We start from the raw sequence: 24,844 nt of genomic DNA, 5'->3' as shown, positions 1-24,844 counted from the left end.
AACTTTTGAGTGATCAAGCATGGCTTCTTGTGTTATGTGTCCTTTCCCATATCCTTGCCAGTTGGGTAAATCAGTAAATTTTCATAAATACTCCGTGTACTTAGTTTTTCTTCATTCTTCTCCTGATTATTGCAGACTAATTCTTCAGTTACAATTTCTGTTTTAAAAGAATCAAAAAAATCTTGCTCTTACAGCAGTTTAACATAACCATTTACAGAGGGCTCACCAATATTTTGTCAGCTGATCAAAAAGACGGGGCTGCTTCAGCTCTCAGTAGTGCTAGAGAGCCACATCTGATATCTTTGATTTCAAATATTATGCATATGAGCGGATGCACCAAGAACCAGGTAACTTTTAAATTTTAATTTTTTTTTTCTTTAGTGAAATCATACTGCTGAATTATGCACTCTTGGGTTAGTTAAAATTGTCCCCTTCTGAAGCAATTCCCTTTGGAAGAAGGGTATGGGGTCCCTGGGTGGCATTTGCCTTTAGTCCCGCTTGAAAGTGTTCTGTTGTGCGGTGGCAGGGAGCGTTCAGCACAAGGCTGAGGAGGGGCTTTGCAGTGCTTTCTGCACCCCTGGAGAGAATGCCCTAAGCTTATTTGGCTGTAAAGTTTGAGAGAGAATGCCACATCCTCTGAAGTTTATGAAGCTTTGTTGTGAACATTGCCTTCTCATAGTGGGAGTGGAGGAAATCTGTAAAGAATATGTTTCTGTTGACATGCAGGTGTTTTTAGTTACTTTGAGTGAAGGTGTTTGTTTTAGCAAAAGGAGTAATTTTCAGCTAACTAGAAAAAATTGCGGGCAGAGGGAATATTGAACATCAAACACTTCATATCTTTGTATCACTTTAATATACATTTACTTATGTCTAATAAATAATATTGTTTCTTAGTCATGTTTTTTATTTTCATATTCTAAAGCTACTCCTTTGAACAGAGGCTTGAAAGCTGCATACAGACTTTTTTCTTATTAAATAAAAAAAAAAAAAAAAGGGCTTTACAGAAGAGGGAGAAGGAACAGGAAAGAGCAGGCAACCAAACCCATGCCTCGGGATACCGCCCCTGAGGTGTGGTGGTGATGTCTGTGCTGGTCTGTTCACTTACGCAGGAGATATTAAAGTCTGAGATCCCCTGGTACTTTCATACAGCGTTGAAAGGGAACAAGAGCTGGTACAGCATTATAAATACCAGATTCTGCCTTGCGTTATTGCTCAAAATTGTCCTTCAGATGTGCAGCGTGTAGCTCTTCCTTCTGTTCAAGAGAAGGTGGGGAAAGGCAGAGGCAGCAAAGCTGGTAGGATAAGAGATTTCTATTCATCTCATTTTCCGGCAGAGGCAGTTCTCAGACGTGCCTTGGCAGTGTCTGTATTTAGCAGCCGTGTTCCTGGCCGCCGGCCCAGTCGCGCGGCGCGGCTGGGACCAGTGACAGGGTAATGCCGCGCTAGCCGAGCCCCGGCGCTGGGTGCCGGGGGAGGTGGGGTGGCCCGGGGGGCCTGCGCCCCACTGCTCGGCACCCAGCGCCGCTCGCTCCCCGCTGGCTGCTGCCCTTTGGCTCCAGGGAAAGCTGGGAGGGGGGTTACTGGAGGCGCCTCTAAAAAGGTCAACAGGCCGCTCTCTCCCTGCCCCTGCAAGCCCTGGGGAGTTGTGGAAGTAAACCTGCAGTGATTTGAAATAATAAAGATTGCTACTGTGAAAAAAACTTGGGCAAAATATTTGACTGACTTCGCTGCTGGAAGCTACGGGGGGGTTGAGGCGGGGAAAGTGGGATGGAAGGGAGAAAGTTGATTAAGACTAAGCAAGGCTGCTAAGAAAAGGACTTGGGGTGCTAACCTTACAGCATACTTTACCTTTCTTTGTTTAAAGCCCTACTTGAACAAAAATGAACACACATTTAATGGTAAAATACAATTAAATATATGCACCTTTTCTTTCAGTTACAAGTCTTGTGCTCTTCTCCTTGCTAATGAGGAATTCTATTTCTGGGGCTAGCAACAGAGAGCACTCTCTCTGTGCTGTTGATGATACTACTTCAAACACATTGTTCTTTTTTTTTTTTCTTTGGTGAGAGTGTTTTGGGTTGGTGTGGTGGTTTTTTCTTGTAGTTGTGTTTTTTTTGGTTTTGTTTTTTTTTTTTTTTTTTGGGGGGGTGGTGGTGGTGTTTGGTTTTTTGTTTTTGTTTTTTTTTTTTAACATTATTGCTGAGGCACTGTGTGAAACCTAGCTCCCAAACTTCTGACTTCTAGATAAGCCAATGAGCAGTGAATGCAAACTTAGGAAAGCTGACTGAGTTGTGAAACACTGATTTAATAGGCTGTTCTTGATGCTTGTGGAAAGCTGATGTGTGCAGTTTATGGTGACTTTAACATATATAGATCTGTTTATTAGCCTATATCAGGTGTGTGTGGGGTTTGTGGTCATCTTTTGTGCATGTGTGTGATGATACTGCTTTCTAGCAATAAAGATGATGGAAAAATGCTTCCAATCTTGCAGAAATCCATTGTATTCACCTTCCCTAAGCAGGGAGTCTGTGGAATTCTAACTTGCCAGTGAATAAATCTATCCAGTGTTTTGCTTTTCATACAGCAACATATAGATATAGAATTATATAAAAAAAAAAAAGGTAACCTTTCTGTATAGTAATCTGATATGGAGAACTTAATTTTTCTCCACCAGAACTCTTTCTACAGGAAAATATAAACTGAGGGAAGTGCTTCAAGTACCGTGTTCCTTCACTTGTTGCGTGACTAATCTGCATTGTATCCCGCCTAACTTGTGTGAAACTAGTAACTATGTATCATGCTTGAACAAGGTGGTTCATCTGAGGTTAATAGTGCTTTACCATATTAGGGCTACTTTAAATCATTGTGGAAAAGGCATGTGGTATGGCATCAGCACAACTCTTCCATACCCAAGGTTTTAAAAAGACAAGCAGTGCAGGGTAAACGCTTTGAATTTGGGAGGGAGGAAGGGAGCCCACATCATCTACCTAAGCTATTCAACAGACTAAAAGAGGGAAATTCAGCATTAAGCAATCCAAAATAGGTTCCACTTCACCTTTAAACGTGTCTGTTGGCGCTCATTCTGAATGTCTGGGTTGTAGGCATTTTTTGTGTATCAATTTTGCTAAGTGTAGGTTTTGCAGAAACAAATGCTTATTGAAACAGCAGGTATGATTCAAACTTTCTGTTTCCTTATGCTTTTCTAGCCTGTTTCTAAATGCTGTTTGGAAAATAAAACCTTACAGGAGTCTGCAAATATTCTGTTAGATTTGAAAACAGTGCTTAAGCTTTAGTGGACAGCTGTAACTTACACAGAAAATTATTCTTAATTAGATAACACCATCATATATATTTCCTTTCCTCTCACCCCAAGTTTTCCTGCTAAAGTATTACCTTGAGTTGAAATCATTTAGGCAATTGCCTCGCAGTGGAGATGAAGGACAGGAAATGACCTACAGACAGCAGGTGACGTGCTGTCACATAGCCTCGAAAAAGAGTGGTTAAACATCACTTCCAAGAGGATTATATCTGGGGAGTAGCACACTTTCTTCCATTTTCTGCATTACCTACTCCTTGGACTCAGGGTCTTTTCCATATGTGGGTTTGTGTGGCGTGGTGGTTTTTTTTTTTGTTGTTGTTGTTTTTTTTTTTTTGTTTTGTTTTTTTTTTTTTTTTTTTTGTTCAGAAATGGTTCTGTAGATTTTTGGTGGTAATCCCTGAGGTATTTGGGGATTTATAGTATTCTACAGATGACCTCATCTACAGATGAGGTAGTGAAGTACGTCTAGTTAGTGAGCTTGCAGGAGTTCCTGGCTCTAGTCTCTGGTGTGAATCCAGTGTTGTGGTCATTTAACTGAATGTTTCAGAATTGTTGTTTTTGTTTGGGGAAAAGATAGGGCAGAAGTGACGGCTATCGATTGCTGATTTTAGCCTAAGTGTAGGAACCTGGCCATCAGTTGCTTGTTTCACTGGAACTTCAAAGGTGGCTAGGAGCACTGATGTTTAAAGTAGTCTCCACAGTGAGGTGAGGGCTAGGAGTTTCCTCCTAGATTGTTTGAATAACTTGAGAACAGGCCAAGGTTTTTCACTTGTTTCCCTCACTTGGGAGGAGGAGTGATTGTGATCTAGTACTTGTCACTACTCTGGGGATTGCAACTGAGAGCTTTTTTTTTTTTTTTATTGCTATAGGCTTCCCTCTGCAACTGAGCAAGTTGTTCAACCTAACCTTGCTCTAGTTTTCTGCTTGACTTCTGTCCAGTGTTTAGAGGTTGGGGTTTACTGAGATTGCAAAATCCTTTTAAGAAGAGTGCTGTGCTGTTTAGCAGGTAGCACGTAGCACTCACAAGGTTTTGAAATCTTACTGTGTTTAACTCTACTGCTGTGCTTCTGCATGACCATTAATGAGTTTATTTTCCTTTTTTAATCGGGAAGGGAAATAACACTATGGCTGTCATCTTATAAAATGTGTAAAATTTTACTGATGGGAGAAAGCTATGTAATACATGAATTATGAGCAGACATGTATGGATAGCTTTTTTTTTTAAAGCAGAGATGGGCATAAGACTTTGTTCTGCAGCAGAATTACCTGAGCCTGAACAAAACGTCAGGTTCCTTTGTTCTGTTTAAAAACTCAGATTTTCTTGGTCAGAAGTATTTTGAGATATTTATGAGCTATGAGTACTGCCATTAAATTGTTTGAATAGGCACATGACTATAAATTCTCATCAACCAACTCGATGTCTGTGACAAACTTTTTTTGGTGTTTTTTTTTTTTTTTTTTCCTTCCACTTCTTCTTTAAATAGCTGTTCAGAATAGTAGTTTCAGACTCTTGGCCAAGTGTAAATACTATTTGTCCTTAAAAGTAAAAGCATTACAGGGCAGAATATCTAGTGTGTTTCTTGGTGTTGATAATTATTTTGTTTTAAAAACCCTGATAACCATATGGCAATGATGACAGATTCTTATTTGCTCCTAAGCTATATGAGGTTGCTAGGGGTTGTCAGATGACACTTGCTCACATGAGAGCCATTAACAGGGTGTTGTAGCCAGTGTTAGAACAACCTTGCAACTAAGGGCGAGTCACTGCGAAAGCAACTATGCTTTTTTTTTGTTTAAGAGGCCATATGGTTCAGTCTTGTGACTACATAATTGCCAGCTACCTAATCACATACCAGGAAACAAACATAGTTAAAGTCAATATTAGCTGTTGTATCTGCTACAGCTTTGTGCCAGACTTGGTAGGAAAAACTCTGAAAAGCATCAAGAGCATGTCTACAATGGCTTCCAAAACTTGAAAGTCATGCCTACTCCTCTGTCTGGAATAATTGCAGCTTGTACATTAGCTACAGCTGTCTTTCTGCATTAATGGCTTATGGAATATATGAAGATCTCTGTGCCTTTTTTTCCCCTAACAGGAAATTCAGCAGACTGTATGTCTGTGTAGGGAAGAAAGCTGATGATAAATTACCGTCTCTAATGGTTGATCTATAGTAAAGAAATCCGCTTGAGGCTGGTATCCCTTCAGCGGGTATTGAATTTCTTTGAGGGAGCTTTACAGGAGGATTTGTAGCAAAAGAAAATGTGTGGGGGCACACCAAAAGCTACAAATGGCACAGGGGGACAAATAGAAAGAGCAAGAAACAACGATGATGTACCACTTGGGAATAATCTCTCTTGTACCACACTGGATGAAAGGATTAAAAAATCTTGGAGAGACCAAAGTGTCAGCTGTGTGAACAAAGTGACTAGACTGCTGCAAAACAGGTATGCGTGTATTTTTGACAGAGAATGGACATTTTTAGTTGATATTAGATATAACGTCATGTGCCTGGAAGGCTATTTTGTAAATAACTGGAAGAGTTCTACTAGAAGCTTATTCTTGCTAATGATGGTGACTGATACTTCAGAAAGTCTTCCCTGTTGTTTGAAACTGAATCTGTGTTCTTGACTATGATGTGTAAGATTTATGTATATGCAAACCGGGGCGTGAAGGATAACTGCCTTTCTTTTTGGTTAAGGTTAAATAATCTTATCTTCTCTTTCTAGTTTTCTAATGAATTTCCTTTCACTTATTTTTTTGCCACCTCCTGTGTTAGTGGGTCAAATAGTAACAGTGTTTAGAGCAGACAGGAGAGAATGCTGTGAAGTGTGGGAAGAATGGAGAGGGGAACCTTATGCTTTGCTTGTAAATGACCTCTAGATCAAGCATTATATCAAAGTAATCTGGAGTATGAATAGTGTTTCCTTGACTTCTTTGTGGTGTCTTCAGATGTGTGTCAGCATGTCTCCAATGTCTGAGTCTTTACTACTATGTAACTGTTGGAAAATACAGTTCAGGGCAGCTTTTTCTAAATCTGAACACCCGAGAGTGTTAGGATTAATATTCTACATTCAGGATTGCTGATCTAAGAAGCAGAAAAATATAGATCAGTAATAGAGGTATGTTTCAATCCTTTTAATTTTTTAGCCTATAGATATTGCACTGAAGTAGTGAGTGGTTAGTCACTTTCAAAAATGTTTTAAGGTCAGCTGAAGTAATTTTTGAATATAAATTAGTAGGTCAGTCTTCAGTTATTGCATGCGTGCTGGTTATTACAAAGGTGAACCAAAAGCTTTCTTTGTAAAGATGTCAGGGTTTGGAGATCTACAGTAACTGAAAATACTGATGCAGGGCAGAATGGGGCAAATGTTTTGTGACTTTTTGTGCAGAAACAAACAAGACTGCTTTCCCCTAAGAGAGATCTCCTTGCCCTGATGTCTCATATCTGTAATGGAAGAAATATTGAACAAACCAAAGGAATGTAGCTTAAATGCCACTTCAGGAGAAAATAAAGCAAGCTCAAGCGTAATATGGAATCAGGGGAGGAAATTTGCCAGGATATTTGTAAGTTGTTCCAAACTTGTGGCGTGCTTTAAAAAAAAAAAAAAAAAAAGATCCACAGTGTTTTAGTATCTTTAGTAGACCTGGGTTTCCTCTTGTAGGAATGTGGACAGCTTGATTTTATTTATTTTGATTTGAAGATGATGTAGATAATGTTTATTAGTTCTAGCATCTTCCACATGCCGGGAAGATCTACTTTGAAGGTGAGGCTAGCTACAATGAGCTGTTCAAACAGACTGCTGATGCTCAAGGGAATAATCACATTGTCTCTTCCTTTGCTTTCTGGCATCATGCTCTTGTCCTTTTTCCCCTTGTGCTGGCTTTGGCCTTTCCAATCCTTCCGGATCTGGCTCCCCTTAGGGAATCAGTTCAGCTCACTAAGCAGGCAGAAAACTGTCTTGGGAACAAGAAGACTCAATTAACGTTCTAACTAGCCTCAATACTTATTTGGAACGTATAGGGAATGTTTTCTTTGTGCTCTTTCCTAAAGGTATATAGTTCCATGGATGAAGTGAGATAGTATAACTCATGCTGCCACCAAGAGGTGGAGGTTCCATTGCCTTCTGCTTTTTCCTTTCTTTCTCCAGCTATTTTGCATCCCCTTTTATGTGCTGGGACAGACTTATGCTGCAGAGAATTTGCTTGGTGTACAGAAGGGTCCATCAATTACCAGAGCAGACGTGAGCAATGGGAAGGCTCACATAGTTACAAAAAGGGGAGAAAGGATATGTGGAGCTTTCATTTTTGTGGTCAAATAAGCAAATATTATGTCCAGTCAAAATAGCCACATTTAACCTGAAATATGAACATCTGCACAAGCTCATATTAATTTAATTCAGTTAATTTTTAAGAATATGCAGGAGATGGCATAATGCATTGTTTATAAGCCGAAGTGAAACATTTCAGATAACTGTCAGTCTTTTCACTTCCTTACCTTTCTAGGGTGTAATGTTATCAGAAGACTGTTTTGTCATTGTAGTACATTGACGCTTGGATGGCTGAAAAAAACCCCTACTATAATTTTATTAATTTGTAGTATTTGTTTTACATGTCACCTAGCAATATGTATTCCTTCAGCACAGATCTTTTATCATTCTATTTATTAAGTAGTTCTTAAATAGGAATTGAAACATGTAAGATTTTTCTTGTATAGCAAAACGAGAAAATTTTTATAGAAACAGGACTAAGGCAAATGATGTTTCAGTTAGTGTTTAGCAAAACTTACTTTTGAAGGCTTTTTTAAGCTGACGGAAAGAAGCAACCATTACCCAAAAGCAGTGATTGTAGCACACTTACTCATGCTAAACATTTATAAGAAAGATGAAGCTTACCCTGGGGATTATATAGTTATCAGAAGTAACACTTTCAGCAGTAGGTACATATGTGAAACTACTTGTATTATATAACTCTCACATAGCTTCCTTCAGTGCTTATGTGTGGTTGGGTAAGCTGTTTTAGACAGAAACGGGAAAAGCTAAAAATTAAGTGTGCCGGTTGAGATTTTACCAGAGGAGTATAAGGAAAACAACTGAGGCTTGAGATATGAAGTAGTCAGGAGTGGTAGTGAAAAGCTATTCTGATATGAATAAACATCAATATTTGTTATAATTGGAGTAGACTATTAGAATCTCATAATATGGTGCAGCTGGAAAATAAGGGCCTTTTTGTAAGCGTGTTGAGGTTTTGCTTCCTAGTCCAACAGTGGAGGAATTAATAGTTTTGTTACAGAACTGTCAATGAAAAATAGAAAAGTCAATCTGATAATGTGCAAATTCTACTACATGCTTTTCACGTAACACTTTCAGAATCTTTCCCAGTGTTCTACCTATCTCCCCCCAAATGTGTTGTGAAGATTTTTGTTGCCTTAAAGTTAGCATTAGTTCATATTGTGGCTTTGAAGGAGGAGGGGGAAAAATTTATCTTCTTCACTATTTATTTTTGGAGGATAGAAACATGTATCCCTTGGTCAAACTTGGTGATTGAAATTGCTGAGTGAATTAATGAATAATTGGACAAGGTGAACCTGCATACATATAGGTTGCCTGTGAGCATAGGAGCCTTTTTTCCTTAGGAAAAAGCAGGCTAAAATATTTCTGTTGTCTGTTTCAGATGCTTTGGTCTTACTTTTTAGAAACAATTAATGGCAGTAAAAAGTTTTGTAATGGAAGTAAAAAGTTTTTTCTTCTTGGTCAAACCCTTAAGCTATTACTTTCTAACATCTGAAGGAACATTAAGTTATACAGTGAGGAAGTGTGGTGGGGTTTCTTTATAAACTGATATTTTGTGCAAGAGAATCTTATCTTTTTTTCAAAAACTCTATGCAAAGAAGAAACAAGCATGTGCCTTTTGGCATTGCTAAATAAGCAAGTAGCTGATAGATAAGTAAAGGTTTGGGGTTTTGTTTTCTACACGTGTGAAAATGGAGCTGACACAGTGAGTCTGTGTGCTGTGTATTCTTCAACATTCTGCTTTTGCGAGATGATAGAATACTCCTGCTGTCCCTCTTTTGGGGGCTGTATGTTATATAAGTTGGTTTAGACAATAAAGGATGGAAGTACTGTAGGCAGTCTGCTCATCAGCTTTTGTGACCGGGAAAAACATCCCGGTCATCTGACTAGTCTTGGGCCTGGTGCTAGATTCCACATGGAAGTAATGGGACTATGGGTTTATATGTGTGTGTATAACTTGTCTATATATATATATGCTGAATCTTATCAAATGAAGCTTTAGCAGGATGGTTCTCTTCTGTAATGGGTAGGACTGTTGCAGGAACTTCATCAGTTCTGGGTAATTCAAAGCCTGAAAGCAAAGACTTCATTAAAACACGAGTTTGATATTTGGTTAGTACTGTAAAAAGCGTTATCTGAAGTTACTTCCCTAGATTTGGTCTATTAGTCACACAGAGCACTGTATGATAGATTTTTTTTTTTTTTTGGTAACTTCTTAGCTTGTTGCTATCTGGTACTAGAATCCAACTGAAGTTCTGGAAGATTGCAGTGATCTCTAATTCTAGTGTGCTGTGTGGAAAAGGCACCTCAGCAGGCTGTTAAATTGGCTTCTACTTCAGCATTTGTTCTAAAACCCAGTTCACATCTTGTACAGAAGTTGGCACCGTACAAACAACATGAAGTTTGCTTTAGTGCAGAATGTAGGAGTTTACCCATTCATAAGGAAACCTAAATTCATGTAACACAAATATTGAGCGTGCTTTTAGCATTGGTGGGCAGATGCAGGGCTGGATTGGCTCAACCTTCCTCTGCCTGAAATGCATCTTTCTTGGTGTGGAGTTGCAGTCCTGTGGTCCGAACTACACATACTACTGTGCCAGTCCTGGAGATAAATAAGGCTTTACTTTTGCATGCAATTTAAATTAAGGCCATTGAGACATACCTTTTTGTTGTTAGAAGGAGGAAAGACCTGTGGTCTTTTCAAGAAAGCTGCATAGTTACTTCAAGTATTGTCTGTTGTAGAAAGTGTGTAAGTAAATAGGTAGCTGTATTACTGAAGACGTATTGGAGTATCTGGTACTGAAGAGCATCAGATTCACGCAGCAGACTAGAATGAAGACTATTGATGGCTTTGACTTCTCTTGTATTCTCTATAGCTGGATTTTGTAATAGCGTTGCACAGGCAGTGGGCTGAGAAACTAGTAACAGACTTTTAAAACAGATGGTGTAGTTGCAGCTCTCTGTATATGTGAGGTGTGTAGGATCTTTGGGCAACTATCAACAATGCTATCAGGTCTGATCTCATGCAGGTTAACTTAATGCTGTGACTCCCTTTGAAAGGGAAGACTTGGAAAGAAATCTGCCTGGCACTCCTAGTAGCATTTTGAGGCAACATGTTACAAACGCATCGAGTTTCCTCACTGTTGAAGGCAAAACAACCTTTAGCATTGTTCCCTGATCTGGCTTTGATGTGTACTAGAGCCTTGTATACTATGTACACAGTATACTTGTATCAGAGTACCTTAGAGTAGTGATAGTTATCTGGCTTATTCTGTCCCAAGGTATTTAAAAATAGAACAAAAACTTTCACATTGAGGCCTTTCAGCTTCAAAAAAGGTGCCTACTTAGGCTTATTTTTCTTTCTAGCTACATAGAAGGGGGAGTTGATCTCTGAAACACAAGATGAAGCACAAAGTAAGCTGGCTTTACTTATAATCATTTTAAATTTGCAAGTCTCTGAGTATGCTTCTAAAGCAGTTGCCCATGGTTACCTCACTGATTCTATCAGGAGTTGGTGTTTACCTCACTATTGATTTATGGCTGTTAACAGAGCATGGAATAAAAGAAATGGCTTCAGAAATTCTTGTCTTTCAGTTGCATAGAGCTTTTTGTATTCTTCCCTCAATTCTCTACCTTCCCTCTCTGTAGGGGATAGTTTGGGAAAATTCCTAAATGAAACATCCTTTTGGGTGCTAGATCAGTGTGGCCTTGACTGAAGTCTGTTATGCCATGTTAAACCAACAGCTATTAATGACAGCTGTACTCTTACCCTGTAGATGTTGTCCATCCAGGTCAGGGATGAGGCAATGTGACCGAGCACCAGTGCTGTGTGTCACTGCTTTATGCAGTAGTAGGTTTTTTTTCCATTAATTCCACCTTGTCAGCTACACAAAATGAAAAGCATTTTCTGTAGCTGAACCTGAGGACAAGCAAACCTCCGTGCTCTGATATGCAGACCAATTCCTGTTGGAATTAGAAAATAAAGTCTCTTGCCACTGCAGCCATCATCAGTTGTACTCCTCAGCCTCCCACAGTAGTGCAAGGAAACAAGTCATGTGCCCTGGTGTATCTGAGGAATGGGCAGGTTCTGGCTGGAGACAGTTTTTTGCTTCAAGTTGAATCTCAGTGGTATCTTGGTTTCATCTAAGTGAGTTTTCATCGTAGTCGGAGATCAAGCCTCAGTAATCTATGATTGCTCTGGAACATCTCAGAAAAAAAAGGGGAAGAATAATGGAACAATGTAAACCTTGTCTTTCAGTTACAAGAATTAAACTTTGGAAAAATTGTAACTTATACTTACAGGAACAGGTCAAAAGGAATTGGGTTTGTGTTTAGAGGAGAGAAGGATGGGGGAGGGTGTAAGCCTTGAGCTGTAGTTAAAGGCTGTAGTAAAGAGGATGGCAATTCATTGTTCTTTATTGCCACCAAGATAATCGCACAAAACAATACACCTACCTTGCAATAAGTATGATCCAGACTGTGTATGGAGAAGGGAGCAAATTTAAGAGTAGTTAAGCCTTGGAGCAGATTGCTGAGACAAAGTTTTGTGTTCCCTTTCTGGAAAATTCTGAAGAAAGGTTGGATGAAGATTGGTTTAGCTGTACCTGTCTATATCAGTGACACTAGTCTTGGGATGCTTCTTTAAGTTCCTTTTTGGTCAGAGTTCTATGATTACAGCATGATTCTTGTAAATGCTGAGTAAAAGATGTATTTGCTCAATACCTGTTTCTTCACTTAAATAAGCCTGCAAAGTAAGCACACTATTTTAACATCTTGTGTTTATAATCTGCAGCTGGTCCTCTTCAGAGTTTGACTTGAATGAAATCCGCCTGATAGTTTACCAAGACTGTGAGAGAAGAGGCAGACAGGTTTTATTTGATTCCAAAGCAGTCCGCAAAATTGATGAAGCTGTGGTTCAGGTATGAAATGCTGATTCTGCTTTTGACCTATTGCTCTTTCATTGCCCTTACCAAAACCAGGAATTTTAATGTGACCGTGTAAACTTCTTAATCTTACTTGTGATCTTTCACTTGATCTCAGTTCTGTGATAGCTGCAACGAGAGTGTGTTAGATTCCAAAAAGCCCATGAACACATCTGGTATTTGGCATTTATAATATAAATATGGTATTGAAACTTAACAACTTAAACTTGATAGGCTTTCAAGCAAAGCATTCTATACCCACCTTTAAACTGAGTATTTCCTTAGCCTTTTTAATGTCAACTGGGACTGCTTTTTGTTGTTAGCCCTGGTTGTGCAGTCCCATTGTTCAAGTGATGTCTAGCAAGTCCCTAAATGTGCTTGTCTTCCTTTGGTGTTTGGATTAGTAAAGTTGTTGGCTTTGTGTGAATTAAAACAGTGCCACTTTGGCTAACCATGCTGTAATGTGTAAGACTGACGCATGACAATACATGGCTGTATAAGTTTTGGTGACACACATTGAAGTAAGAATAGATGCTGTCAAGATGGAAATTCTTTGTTCTGATCTCCAGGCACACAAATTGTGGAGTAATGCTTCCAACAAACTTAGGTGATTTTAAGACAAGTAAAACAATAATATTTTCTGATTTGTGGTGTATTGTTGTTTTGCTTTTTTCTTAGCTCGCTCTCTCTTCTACATTTAATTATATTGATTTTTTTTGTTTGGTTTGAAGCCTTTGTTACAACCAGCAGCTTCAACCTGTTAGACTAGCATGGTTTAGTGTAGAATCACTAGCTATATACAAATAATAATGACTTGTACAAATTACTCATGAAGATTTTTTTTAAAAAACAGAAATCTCTATTTCAGTCATATGGCAAATATGCCATTGAGCCAAATCAGTAAGACTGAGCATCATCAGCTGATGACTGATGGTCTACTTAAGATGGTAAATGGGTCAGTCTGGTCTGTTAATCTTGCTCCTCCTCTTCTCCTCCCCCCACCAAATTGAGGTTGTTACTTTAAACCAGCTTTAAGATACAAAATGCACAGTATGTAAGGAAGAAATATATTTCTGGCTTTATTTAAATACTCTGATTATTCCACTTGCTTGAATACTTTAAAAGTTAACTACAAAATTTCCTATCAGAAGCTATGCAACACTGACTTAAAACAGATTACAACCTCCTTCATAACACATGATACATCCTGTACTCTTTTCTAGCCAGGCAGCAATCTAGGTACCCTTTTCAAACAGCAGAAGTGCTTTGGCATGCAAACATGTAGATGCTAAAGTAATATTGAATGCTCGGTCGTTTAAGTTATCACACAGCAAGCCTAAAACTTGACTCATTTAAAGTTAAGGCAAAATTACTCTCAAGCTCAGTCCTGTTTAAACTATAATCAAGAAAGCGTGTATGTGTACTGTGCATTTATCCATTTTCCTGAAATACAGTGAAGCTTATTCACATTGAATATTCAAATACATTGTTTGTCTTTTAAAGTATGCAATAGTTACCTGGGCGAACTATCAGGTCTGTATTCCATTCAACCATATATTTGTTTAATATACTGCATTTCTTCTCAGTGTTCTTAATCTAATCTCCAAATCTTTCTGCAGATGGTGTATATCAGATCACTTCTATTAGGCATTTCTTGTCAATAGCTCATTAAACATGTGACTACTGACACTGGTGCATTTCTAAACCTCTAATGACAGTCACATTGGGATCAAATAAGCAGTAGCACATAAATACCATGCCAGAAAAAACTGCACAAAATGAGTACAAATATAGGATATAGAAGTCCAAGGTTTTACTTTTTTTTATCATGCTCTAGTAGGCTTCTATTTTAAATTGGTAAAGGAGCTCTACTATCACTGTAGTTTAAACACAACTTTTTTAAAAAATGACAGATCTACTCCACTTTTATTGGCTTGGTCTTCCCTTTTTTCTTCTGCATCTTTCCTTCTGCCCATTTCATCAGCTTGTCACCTGTGACTTGAGTATTCTAAATCTTACTACAGTTATTGCACTGTAGTATTCAAAATGTTCATCTTAAAATCAGTCTTACGGAATATTGGATTCTACTTTTATTTCCATTAACTTTCTGTTTATCATTCCTTTCTTGTCTTGCTGAGCCCAAAATATGTGGTGTAAATTTGGCTATGGCTGCTTTTTACTAGCATCTAGGTTATTACTGTACCTTTCTGCCTGCTTGCTTGTGTTTTTGTAATCTACCTACATGTACCTTGTTGACATTTAAAAAAAATTTAGTTGATGTCTGCCTGTGTATGTTCCCAATGAGGTAAACCATGCTGGTACAGAATGAGACTTATAAAAATGCACTTCATTCTGATGTGCACCAAATGAATGAATGTTTACATTCGTACACATTAAACGTGTGTTGATTAAGGGATTTTGAATTTCTTAAATGTGTAAAAAGTTTAAGAGCATGAGATAAGCTTTCAGAGACTTTCTAAGAGGTTTTCATTGCTTCAGGGTTACAGTTTTACTCCCTTCATATTAATAATTTCAAGTGCGTGCGAGAAGTCTCTTTAAAATGGTGTGGCCCTTTTAACTGACATCTAATGGACATTTGAATTGGAAAAAAAAAAGCAAACAGCTGTTAAAGAAAACAAGAAACTCATTGGGTTTTGTTCAAGAGAACTATTAACCAAATCCAAATGAAGCTTGTCTTATGAAACATGTATAAATAGCATTAATGTAATCAGCATCTTTCCGAGACTTCCTTTACACCTTTCTGATCAGTTCTAGAATGTTGTTAAAACATGGTGACTTGAGAATTTACTTTGAATTAAACAATGTGGATTTAAGAATTCATCAGCCTGTCATGTGTTGTTTTGTGTGTGTGGTTTTGTTTGGTTTTGTGTTTTTTTTTTTTTTTTTTTTACACCCAACTCCTTTACAGGTTTAACAAATATATTTTATAACCTGGTAATTCTACTAAACGATGCATTATTCACCCCTTGGTTTTGCTGGCTGTTACTCTGTTTAGGAAATCTATTAATCAGTTGGTGAGTGAAAGTTACATGCAATTCAGTGATAAATTCTGCGAATGATTATAGAAATTGGTTTGTAAGCAACCTATAAGCTGATATTTTGCTTACATGAACTTTGGCAAATGTTACACAGAGCAATTGATAACAATCGGAAATAATCTTCCAGTGGAACTTTGACAAATTACTCTGTGCGATACTAGGAGAACTTGTCCGACAATATAAATGTGAGAATAATTCTGCACTTTCTCTGATGCTGGCCTTTTTAAAATCTTTTAAAACTGATAACATATTTTTTGAACCAAATAAGAGTATCTTTTATTTCTGTTACTTACCTGTAGTCTAAGAAAAATCTTGCTGTGGTGTGTTTACGGATGGGGGTTCTCATGTTTGCTTTAATTGTTTTCATCATATTGCCCTCTTTTGACACAGAAAATGGCAGAGGATGCTTCTGTAAAGACGTCTGTCAAGAACTGCCAGGCAAGCAATGGGAACAATAACATTTCTTCCCATAGTCCCTCAGTAAGCTGTATGCAAAGTATCAAAGAACAGATACCTAAGTACCAGGTAATGTTCATTGCTTTCCTTTCTAGTATTTATCCATTTTACTGAAGAAGTTTGTATATAAAAGCCTTAACTTACATGCACTGAAGGACTAGTTACACTTCTAGTATATTACAAGTTAATCTGAACCTTGACGTATCTACCTTGTATTTAAAGTCTAGTACAGTAAGAACATGTGGGTAAATCTTAACCTTTTGGTCTGTCCTGGTCTTGTCTTTGAAAGAGTTACAAAAGATACTTAATAGCATTATTATTTGTGAAGGTCATAAAAAGCACTATACCGTTCTCTGGTTTTGTTTTGAAAGATGTCTACCTGTGCTTAAAGTCAGTTCTGAAGAAGCTGTTGAACGTGGCATATGGAGAGTCCCCTTTGTCTGTCTTACTGTAACATGAAGTTTGTAAGGAAGCTGTTTTTTAGGTATTCTAGCTGTGTCTCAGTGAAAGCATAAACATTTAATCTAGAAAAAATGTAATTTGAAGCCTGTATAGATTAAGGTAGGAAAAAAAATTATATTCAACTAGAAGGTAAGGGTTTTCCTTCAGAACTAACAAACTTCTCCATGTTTGCTATTGATGATCAATCTTCAAAACAATATAAAAAATAGGTCTGATTATACTTAGGAAAACACAGTCTTCACAAATTTTCCAATCAAAAATGTTTCCAAGAAGCTTTCTGTAAGGGCAGGGAAGGAGAATTTACTCCTTTGGATAGGTAAGACAGGGTAATGTTTTGTGCTCCAGACTACAGAATCTAAGTCCTCTGAACACTTACAGGTTTCCTCGAACACTGTTGTATGGGAACGTTGCTGGACACGGCTATTTGTTTGGAAATGCAGTAGATGTTTTTTGCTCTTTCTTGGGTTTGGAGGTCCCCCTGGAACAAGGGTAACAATGCCCATATACGTAGTGAGCAAAACAGAGTACATCTTCCAGCTGTACTTGCTTATACTTGCACTCACTGTTAGAACTGCACAGGATCTTAGTTTGCATGGAAAAGTAAAACTCATTTGTATTCTGCATTCCAAATGTAGCACTATGGCACTATATTAAATTGAAATAGTATGCCAAGTTGTTATTGACCTTGTTCTTCCCATCTTCTTGTCTGTGTAGTACACCAGACCAGCCTCTGATGTCAACATGCTGGGAGAAATGATGTTTGGCTCAGTGGCAATGAGTTACAAAGGCTCCACCTTGAAAATTCACTATATACGGTGAGTGTCCTTTTCTGTGATGCACTCTCTCGTCAGGCACTTGGAATTGATGACTCACTGAAATGACTGTTTATCCTTTCAGCTCTCCCCCACAGCTGATGATAAGTAAAGTCTTCTCAGCCAGGGTAGGAAGCTTCAGTGGAAGCAACAATAAGTAAGAACACTTTTTTTTTTTTTCCTTCCTCATCCAATGCAGTTGTTGTTCCTTCTTTCTCCTTCTGTAGTCCTGCCACTGCTTCTAAATTTGACTTGGCCGAAGTGGAAAAATCTAGTAGAAAATCAGAAATGGTGGCTGTGGAGAAGGATTCTCTTGTTAGATCCCAGCCAAGCCACCCAAGGTTAAAGAAAATCTCTCCGTTTCTGCTTCTTAATTTGTCCAGGACATGCAATAAACTTCACAAGTTAGGTGCTTTGGACAATCAAAGCCTCTATCTCTTTCTGCTGCAAGAAGGGTGAAGAGATTTATGTTGAGAAAGCTTTGTGTCCCTGTACCTCACTTCCATTTCCTTCAACAATGACAGAAGATCCACTGTTTCTCATCTGATCCCTTTTTCCTTGTCCCAAAAATGGGAAAATGTGAATAAACTCAATCCCAAATGTGACATACAGAAACTTACAATAATTCTAAGAGGGAGCTTATACAGAAAATAAATGCCTATTTTCTTACAGCTTCAGAAAACCTACTGGTCCTTGAGTTTGATTGTAAAGTTAATCTGCAGCCTTCTTTTTTTTCCATAAAATGAGCCTAGTTCTCAAGCTAATACTAATGCCTATCGATCACACTAAGGAACACTGTCTTTTTTTTCCCATTTCTAGCTTACAAGATAGCTTTGAATACATCAATCAAGATCCCGGCCTGGGAAAGCTGAGCTCGAATCAGAACGGTTTGGGAACCTGTCGCAGTGGAAGTAACTTAGGTAAATATATCCAGGTTCTGTGTCTTTCTGACAACATGAGGCCATCTGTTCGTTCAATTTGTTTTTTCCCTGTGCATTACCTTCTTCCTGTTTTCTCTTTTTAATTTTTTATTTTTTGCATTGCATTTTCTCTACATTGCTTTTGTTTCCTAGGTTTGTTACAGCTGTATAGCAGCAAACTGCTACAGGGTATGTCTGAAGGAGGTCCCCTCCGGCTCATCCGCAGTGCTTCTTTCTTTGCAGGTTTGTGTGGAATGCCAGCCACAGTGTGACCCATCCATATGCACACACAAATCCAGCTCCTTCTGAATCCTTGCAGGACATACATAATTACTCTTTAGAAACAGAAGGGTCTAAAATGGTGACAACAGACATATCTGGCTTATACTTAAAAATCTTATTAAAAAAAAGAGTAAATTTATTGCTTTTTATTCATATTTATTTTCTAATTACTCTGTTTAATTTTAAAGGTATTTTTATGCAGTAATGTTAATAATAGAGCCCTTATGTTTCTTAGAGAATTTATGTTGCCTGGCTTATAGCTGGTTTCTTGCTAGTGTGCAGGTGTCTTGCTGGTGTACAGCTTTTTCTTCTCTTACCTCTTGCTACTTTTTTATAATTTGATGGCAGACATTCAAAATTACTTCTTGAGCTAAGTCTGGGAGGCTTTAAGGTATTTTCTTTAACAATATCAATTTCTTTAATTTTCAAAACTTTAAACTGTATAAAGTCTGCTTTTACAGGCATACTGATGAGCCATGCAGGTGGGTAGATCTTAGGCGTAATTTGTTCTGTTAATTGCAAAAAATGTGAACTGGAATACCAATGCAATTTCTTCACAACCTTTGGAAATCTTGCATGCTCTGTGATTTGAGTGACTTTGCACTACTAACACTTCAGTGTAATACAACATAGGCTGAATGTTTCTCACTGTGAGGCTTTGAATAGTAAGAGTCTGCTTGGGGAGTGAATCGGAGCTTAACGAACCTCGTATTTGCCTGGTTCATTATGATGTTAACCTGTGTAAAAGGACAACCTTGCACATACGGAAAAAAATGACAAGAGTAACAGGTGGGGGTACCCCCAGCCTTTATTTTCAAAGCATATCAGATTTCTGATAATGTCATCTGTGTTCCCATTCTCAAGCTTCTTAGAGATGTTTTTAGACAGGGGTAAATAACCAACTTCTAGTAACGTGATACTCAGTACGGGAATACTTTCTGCTGCCACCTCTGCTCACACCGTACTGCTTATTTGGAGTAACAGTACAGGATGTAACTTTGCTGGTTTATGACCTTTAAACTTACGCTGTTTGTCAGCATTTAAAAAGAAAAGTTTGAGTTGTTATGTAACAATTTCTATTTATCTGATCTGTTTGTTTTAGCACACAGCACGCCTGTAGATATGCCTAGCAGAGGACAAAATGAGGACAGAGACAGCGGCATTGCTCGGTCAGGTATCTGCTCTGTCTTGTTTACTGGCTTTCGTAATTATGTTACAATTCTTTGGTGCAGTGATTCACCTGAAATATTAAGCACCTCATGACCCATAAATCCAGAATTTTTTTAATCTGCTAAGTGGTTTTCCTTATGCTTTTCCCCAAGCCTTAATGCAGGAATATTTATAATGATATTCTTTGTGTACAGACATCATTTTCTGGGTTCTTCACTAATTTATAATTTGGAGAAAGAACTGGCTGGAGCCTTTACTAATGCAGGGGAAGAGAAGGTTGTTTCTGCACTGAATAGGAGACCAGGAGATCTGTCTGTATTGGGAGGGCAACATCTCTTGGGACAGAATGCTTTTAATGATAAGATGACTTTTCAGTAAGTTCTAGTAGAGAACATATCTGACTTCATAAGAAAAGACTGTCCTTGGGCAGCAAGATTTATTTTAAATAATTGTCTCTCCTGTTGCTAGTGAGTTATGTGAAAAAGATGAGCAAGTAACAGCAGTATTTGTGGGAATTTGTTCCCACTTAGAGAATGGAAGAAAAATATATAACCGACCCTCTTTTGTCACTCAGTGTGTGTGGGGTTTCTTGCTTTCTTGATAGCATCTCTGAGCAGTCTTCTGGTCACTCCCTTCCCATCTCCAAGCTCTTCATCATCATCTTCTAGCAGCTACCAACGTCGCTGGCTCCGAAGTCAGACAACCAGTTTAGAGAATGGAATTATTCCAAGGTGGTGAGTGCAACACCTTTCTTATTACAACACCTGCTTGGGAGTAATTTAAGCTAAATAGAGGTTAAGCCTCTTTCTTTTTAAAAGACAAATGCTGCTACTAAATGCTTTCAATTCAGTCTAACTTCTGTGCATGTTACGTAAGATTGCCAATATGAAGGAAGATCAAGTTTTGGCTGAACGTGAACTGCAAGGCCCAATTTGAAATATACTTATTTTTACTGAACATATAGTCTGTGTCTGATGCCACATTCTGAAAAGCAAATTAAACTGTTTCTGAAGGAGCAGAGCATCCTGTTGAGATGAAAGGGACTGTAACAGCTCTGCTGCCATAATTACATTATCCTATGATGAAGTCTGACTAGTGAGCAGCTACTGAAATTTTGGAGTAATAGCCCATGACTACTCTCTTGGCTGGTACAGGATGTTCCTAATGTGACTTCTGCCAAAACAGGAAGAAAAAAAAAAAAAAAGCTGTGATCAAAAAGCTTGGCTTCTGTTTTGGAATTTTATTAGCTTTTGTAGCTCAGTGGCATAACAAAGCGTGGAATGCAGCAGACCTTTCATAACCAATAAGCAAATTCTTCCCTTGCCAGTTGCAAAATAGAAAATGGTTCTTGATTATCTCCTCATATGTACTCATCTACCTGCACCCAGAGACATCATAGATTTAGTGGAGAGCTACAAGAAATTTCTACTGTTTGGCCTCTCTCCCTCTTCACTCTTTTCAATTAAGAGAAGCTTAAAAGCTGCCAGTTAAAATACGTGGTCAGTAAAACCAAACCCTTTTTGAAAAGACTTCTTTCCTTAGTATCAACAGTTGAAGCTCTTTCCTGGATATTCTTACTGAGTCATTTTTAACATGAATAATTGTGCAGTGGTGCTGATGTAGCAGTCATGCTTTCTAAATCATGCTTGCAGTTGAGAATAAGCTAGTAAACATTTTGCTTTCAGTAAATTGAAGTACTTCAGTTTCCTAAAGAAATAAGGCTGAAAGTAGTGCAGGCAAAAAAGTTAAAACATTTAGGGTAAATAAGATAATTTCAACTCAGTTTAAGAAGTAGCTAAAGTTTCACAAATTGAGGAAATTTCTGAGTGTGAAAGTAACAAATTGTTTAGATGAAAGTAGCCTTTTTGGTCTGCTTGTTCACTGTAAGGGAGTAGGTTGTGTTGCTTCCACACTGGAGAATTTATGCTGAGGAGAGATATTGGAAATAGGACATGATTATTTCCACTATCTACAGCTGCTCTTGAATTGAGGCTCTTTAAGTCAAAAAGCTGCTTCAGATACTTGTTTTCTGATTACTTGCTAGAGAAACAGTAGGCTTCTGGTTGCATACTTCAGTGACAGCAGAGTTTGCACTTTGGTTTGTACAGCCAAGATTCTACAGTCTGTGTGACTGATGTTTTAGGCCAATAGCTCACAGAAAATGAGATGTCTAGCTGGAACTCCATGTAGTCAATTGGCAGACAAGCTAGATTAGCAGCTTTGAAAAGGCTTCTCTCAGACTTGAATTCTTCAATTTCTGTTCCTGGGAAGCAATACAAAAACTTGTGATGTTTCTTACATGCTGACTGACCATCCTTTCCCAACTTCCATGGGAATTTCTGTCTCTGCATGCAAGTTCCTGAAGTTCAAATGAGGTTATGTTTTTGTCTTGAACTCTGGTTTCCCACAAGCTGCTTTTTTTGCTGGGGTTTTATTGTGTGTGTTTTCCTGTATTCCTGGACTCATACCTCTGATGAGAAACTTTTGTATATTTAACTTCGTCAAACCAATTAAACTGTAAACCACTTATTTTTAGAACGAACTTAGAATGAATGCTTAGCATTCATGCTTTCCTCTTGTTAATTGCTTCATAGTGGTCTATAAATGCCACAGGCTCCATTTCAAGATAATTCTGATATGAAAAGCCTTCAAGCTTTTAATTACCACTCACTGATGTTGCAGTCTTAACTTACAAAGAAACTCCAAAACCAAGCTATTTCCATATGAGCTGCTGCTCTGAATGTCTCCATTTGCATTCTAATGGCTTTCTTGTCTGTTCTTACCCTTCCATCCTTACAATTTCTCAGTGGATTAAAAGCCATTATTCAATTAAAGTTCCTTCCAAAAGACATTTTGACCATACTATTTTACTCATTGATATATATATATACTTTTTAAAGGCAATTTTTCAGTGACATTGAGAAACATTAAACAAGAAAAATAATAGTTCTGTAAATCTATCAACACCAGTATCCAGTACTGCAACACAAGTATTTATGAAGGGACAGGGTAAGGGGATTTGCCACCCTTTTGTGTAATCACAGAAAAACTTATGCTGGACTGAGAGTTGTGGGTATCATCCAAATCAGTTGCCTGTGCAGAGGGCTAGCTTGGAATTTAGATCAGGTTGCTGTGGAACTTGAATTAAGTCTTGAAAATCTCCAAGGATGGGGATTCCACAGCCTCTCTGGACGGTGCCCTCTGCTGTATTGACCATTTTCTCCCAGTTTGGCTTCATCTGCAAACTCACCGACGGTGTGTTTTGATCCACAGATAATGTGATAATGAAGATACTGAGCAGTATTGATCCCAGTATCAACCCATGTGTAATACTGAAAAGTGGCATAACTGTTGAAATATGGCAGAACTATCAAGTAAACATACAGAACTTGGGAAAATAATAATAGTTGTAAACTAGCCAGTGTTTGTTTTGGTTTCCTTTAGCAGAAAACAAAGCATTTTAAACTAAAGTATATCCAACTTTGAGCTTAGGCACACATGTATTTGTAGGCGTTAAGTTTGTGTTTTCACAGTAATTACTAAGTGGTGACATTTTGTCTTCAGTTAAAATAGAAAGTTTTATTTTGTATGGGTAAGTGCCTTAAAACATCCATCTTAAGATGCTGGAACAGTATAGGTAGCATGTTTCCCAGCTTCCCTCCTGAGCAGCAGTACAGGTTCAAGAGCATCATGGACATACTTCTGAGCACCTAGGCAGGAGCTTGAGTGCTAGATGCAGTTCCCAGCTCTGAAATTACCTTTAACCTTTTTTGCTAATGATTTTTTTGTGTTGTGTCTCCATTCTCTTTTCTTAATCTCCCTTAAAGATAAATCCAGAAAGAGGAGTTTTGTAGTAACTCTGTTCTGTTTGAGGAAAGTGTTCATGTCACTTCAGGAGCTGGCCTCTTTGGGGGTTGCCTTCCTCCTATCTGAGCAAACGTAGGTCTTATCCATCAAAATGTTGGGTATCCTCTCTTCAGAGGCAGGTGACAGCAAAGTCTTATGCAGTCAAAGTAGACCTAAGAATGAATTGCCTCCCACTGTATAAAGATATGGATAGAAGATGAATTACCTCTCAGTACATAAGTAACTGTCCTAACAAATCTGTCTTACAGGTCCACTGAAGAAATGTTTAGTATGGCTGATGAAAGCTGCAGCTCCAATCCTGCAATGGTTAGGAGGAAAAAAATTGCAATCAGCATAATCTTTTCTCTGCCTGAGAAAGAAGAAGCACAGAGAAACTTCCAGGATTTCTTTTTCTCTCACTTTCCTCTTTTTGAATCTCACATGAACAAACTGAAATATGCAATAGAAAAGGTATGGAATACTAGTTTGGCTTAATGTGGAAAAATAAGTGTCAAACAGAATGAGGTATTCTAGAATCTGATAGATGAAGAGTGGGAGAAAGTGCGTGGTTTCAAGCTTCCCTCCCTCCTTACACATGTAGTCTTGAGCCTGAGCCCAGTATAGGAATTCAGCATTTGCTGGAAAAGAGCTGCAGTTTCTAGTCAGAATGAGAATGGAGAGTTTTATGCTATGGGTGGTTTTTCTTTTCCTTTCCTTCTCACCATGTTTCACTATGAGGTTTTCTTGACTCCCTGGAGACTGTGGAAATGATGGTGTTCTGTCCTTTCATGCAGTCACTAAAAGAGAGACACAAAATGTTTGTTGCTGTCTTCCCCTTACTCTCTCAAAAATGTTTTCTTCTCTCCCCATGGATTGGTCTCTCAGGAGGTGGAGGGAGGTTGGCAGCTACTGCTGTCCTGAGTGGCTGTATAGCACTGGGGCTAGACCTTAATTATTTTGATATGTTAATGAAGCTTAAAAAGATGAAGAATGCGAATCCTTTAAGAAGCTGTTTTGTGTCTTTAACTCTTAATCAAGGCCATGATCTCATGTAGAAAAATAGCAGAATCCAGCCAAAGAGTGCAGGTTTATATCAGCCGTGTCATGGATGCCCTGGGAGATTTCAGGTAAGTTGATGGAATTCTGAATTACAAGGAGAGCTCTTCTCATGCCCCTCTAAAGATAGTTATCACTTCCTGTTATAAGCAACTGAATGTAGGGTCTTATAATTTAGCCGGTTTTGAAGTTAATGTGTTGGGTATTGGGTAAATGTTTTTAGAAAACTTTAGTGAAACCAGCTCAGCCA

The 24,844-nt window shown here is 38.2% G+C and overlaps 1 protein-coding gene across 5 annotated transcripts in view; it reads left to right on the top strand.

The window, feature by feature from the left end:
- Window positions 1–24,844, top strand: part of FNIP2 (folliculin interacting protein 2) — a 52,602-nt gene that overhangs the window by 10,770 nt on the left and 16,988 nt on the right. For 2 of the 5 annotated variants that reach the window (XM_009974216.3, XM_033000216.2), the window contains exons 1-11: window positions 5,208–5,764; window positions 12,402–12,528; window positions 15,981–16,115; window positions 17,223–17,323; window positions 17,406–17,477; window positions 18,140–18,240; window positions 18,394–18,483; window positions 19,625–19,696; window positions 20,297–20,426; window positions 23,808–24,009; window positions 24,577–24,665. In XM_009974216.3, coding sequence (XP_009972518.3) covers window positions 5,580–5,764; window positions 12,402–12,528; window positions 15,981–16,115; window positions 17,223–17,323; window positions 17,406–17,477; window positions 18,140–18,240; window positions 18,394–18,483; window positions 19,625–19,696; window positions 20,297–20,426; window positions 23,808–24,009; window positions 24,577–24,665 — 1,304 coding nt within the window. In that variant the 5' untranslated portion in view covers window positions 5,208–5,579. Of the gene's footprint in view, window positions 1–5,207; window positions 5,765–12,401; window positions 12,529–15,980; window positions 16,116–17,222; window positions 17,324–17,405; window positions 17,478–18,139; window positions 18,241–18,393; window positions 18,484–19,624; window positions 19,697–20,296; window positions 20,427–23,807; window positions 24,010–24,576; window positions 24,666–24,844 lie in introns of those variants that run through there. The other 3 variants (XM_042807906.1, XM_033000214.2, XM_042807907.1) reach the window with 3 other exon arrangements.

This window comes from Tyto alba, unplaced genomic scaffold (assembly GCF_018691265.1).
Source record: "Tyto alba isolate M040663 unplaced genomic scaffold, T.alba_DEE_v4.0 Super-Scaffold_6, whole genome shotgun sequence".
Lineage (NCBI taxonomy): Eukaryota > Metazoa > Chordata > Aves > Strigiformes > Tytonidae > Tyto > Tyto alba.
Note: the sequence above shows the minus strand (reverse complement) of the source record. Positions and strands in the feature narration are given on the sequence as shown.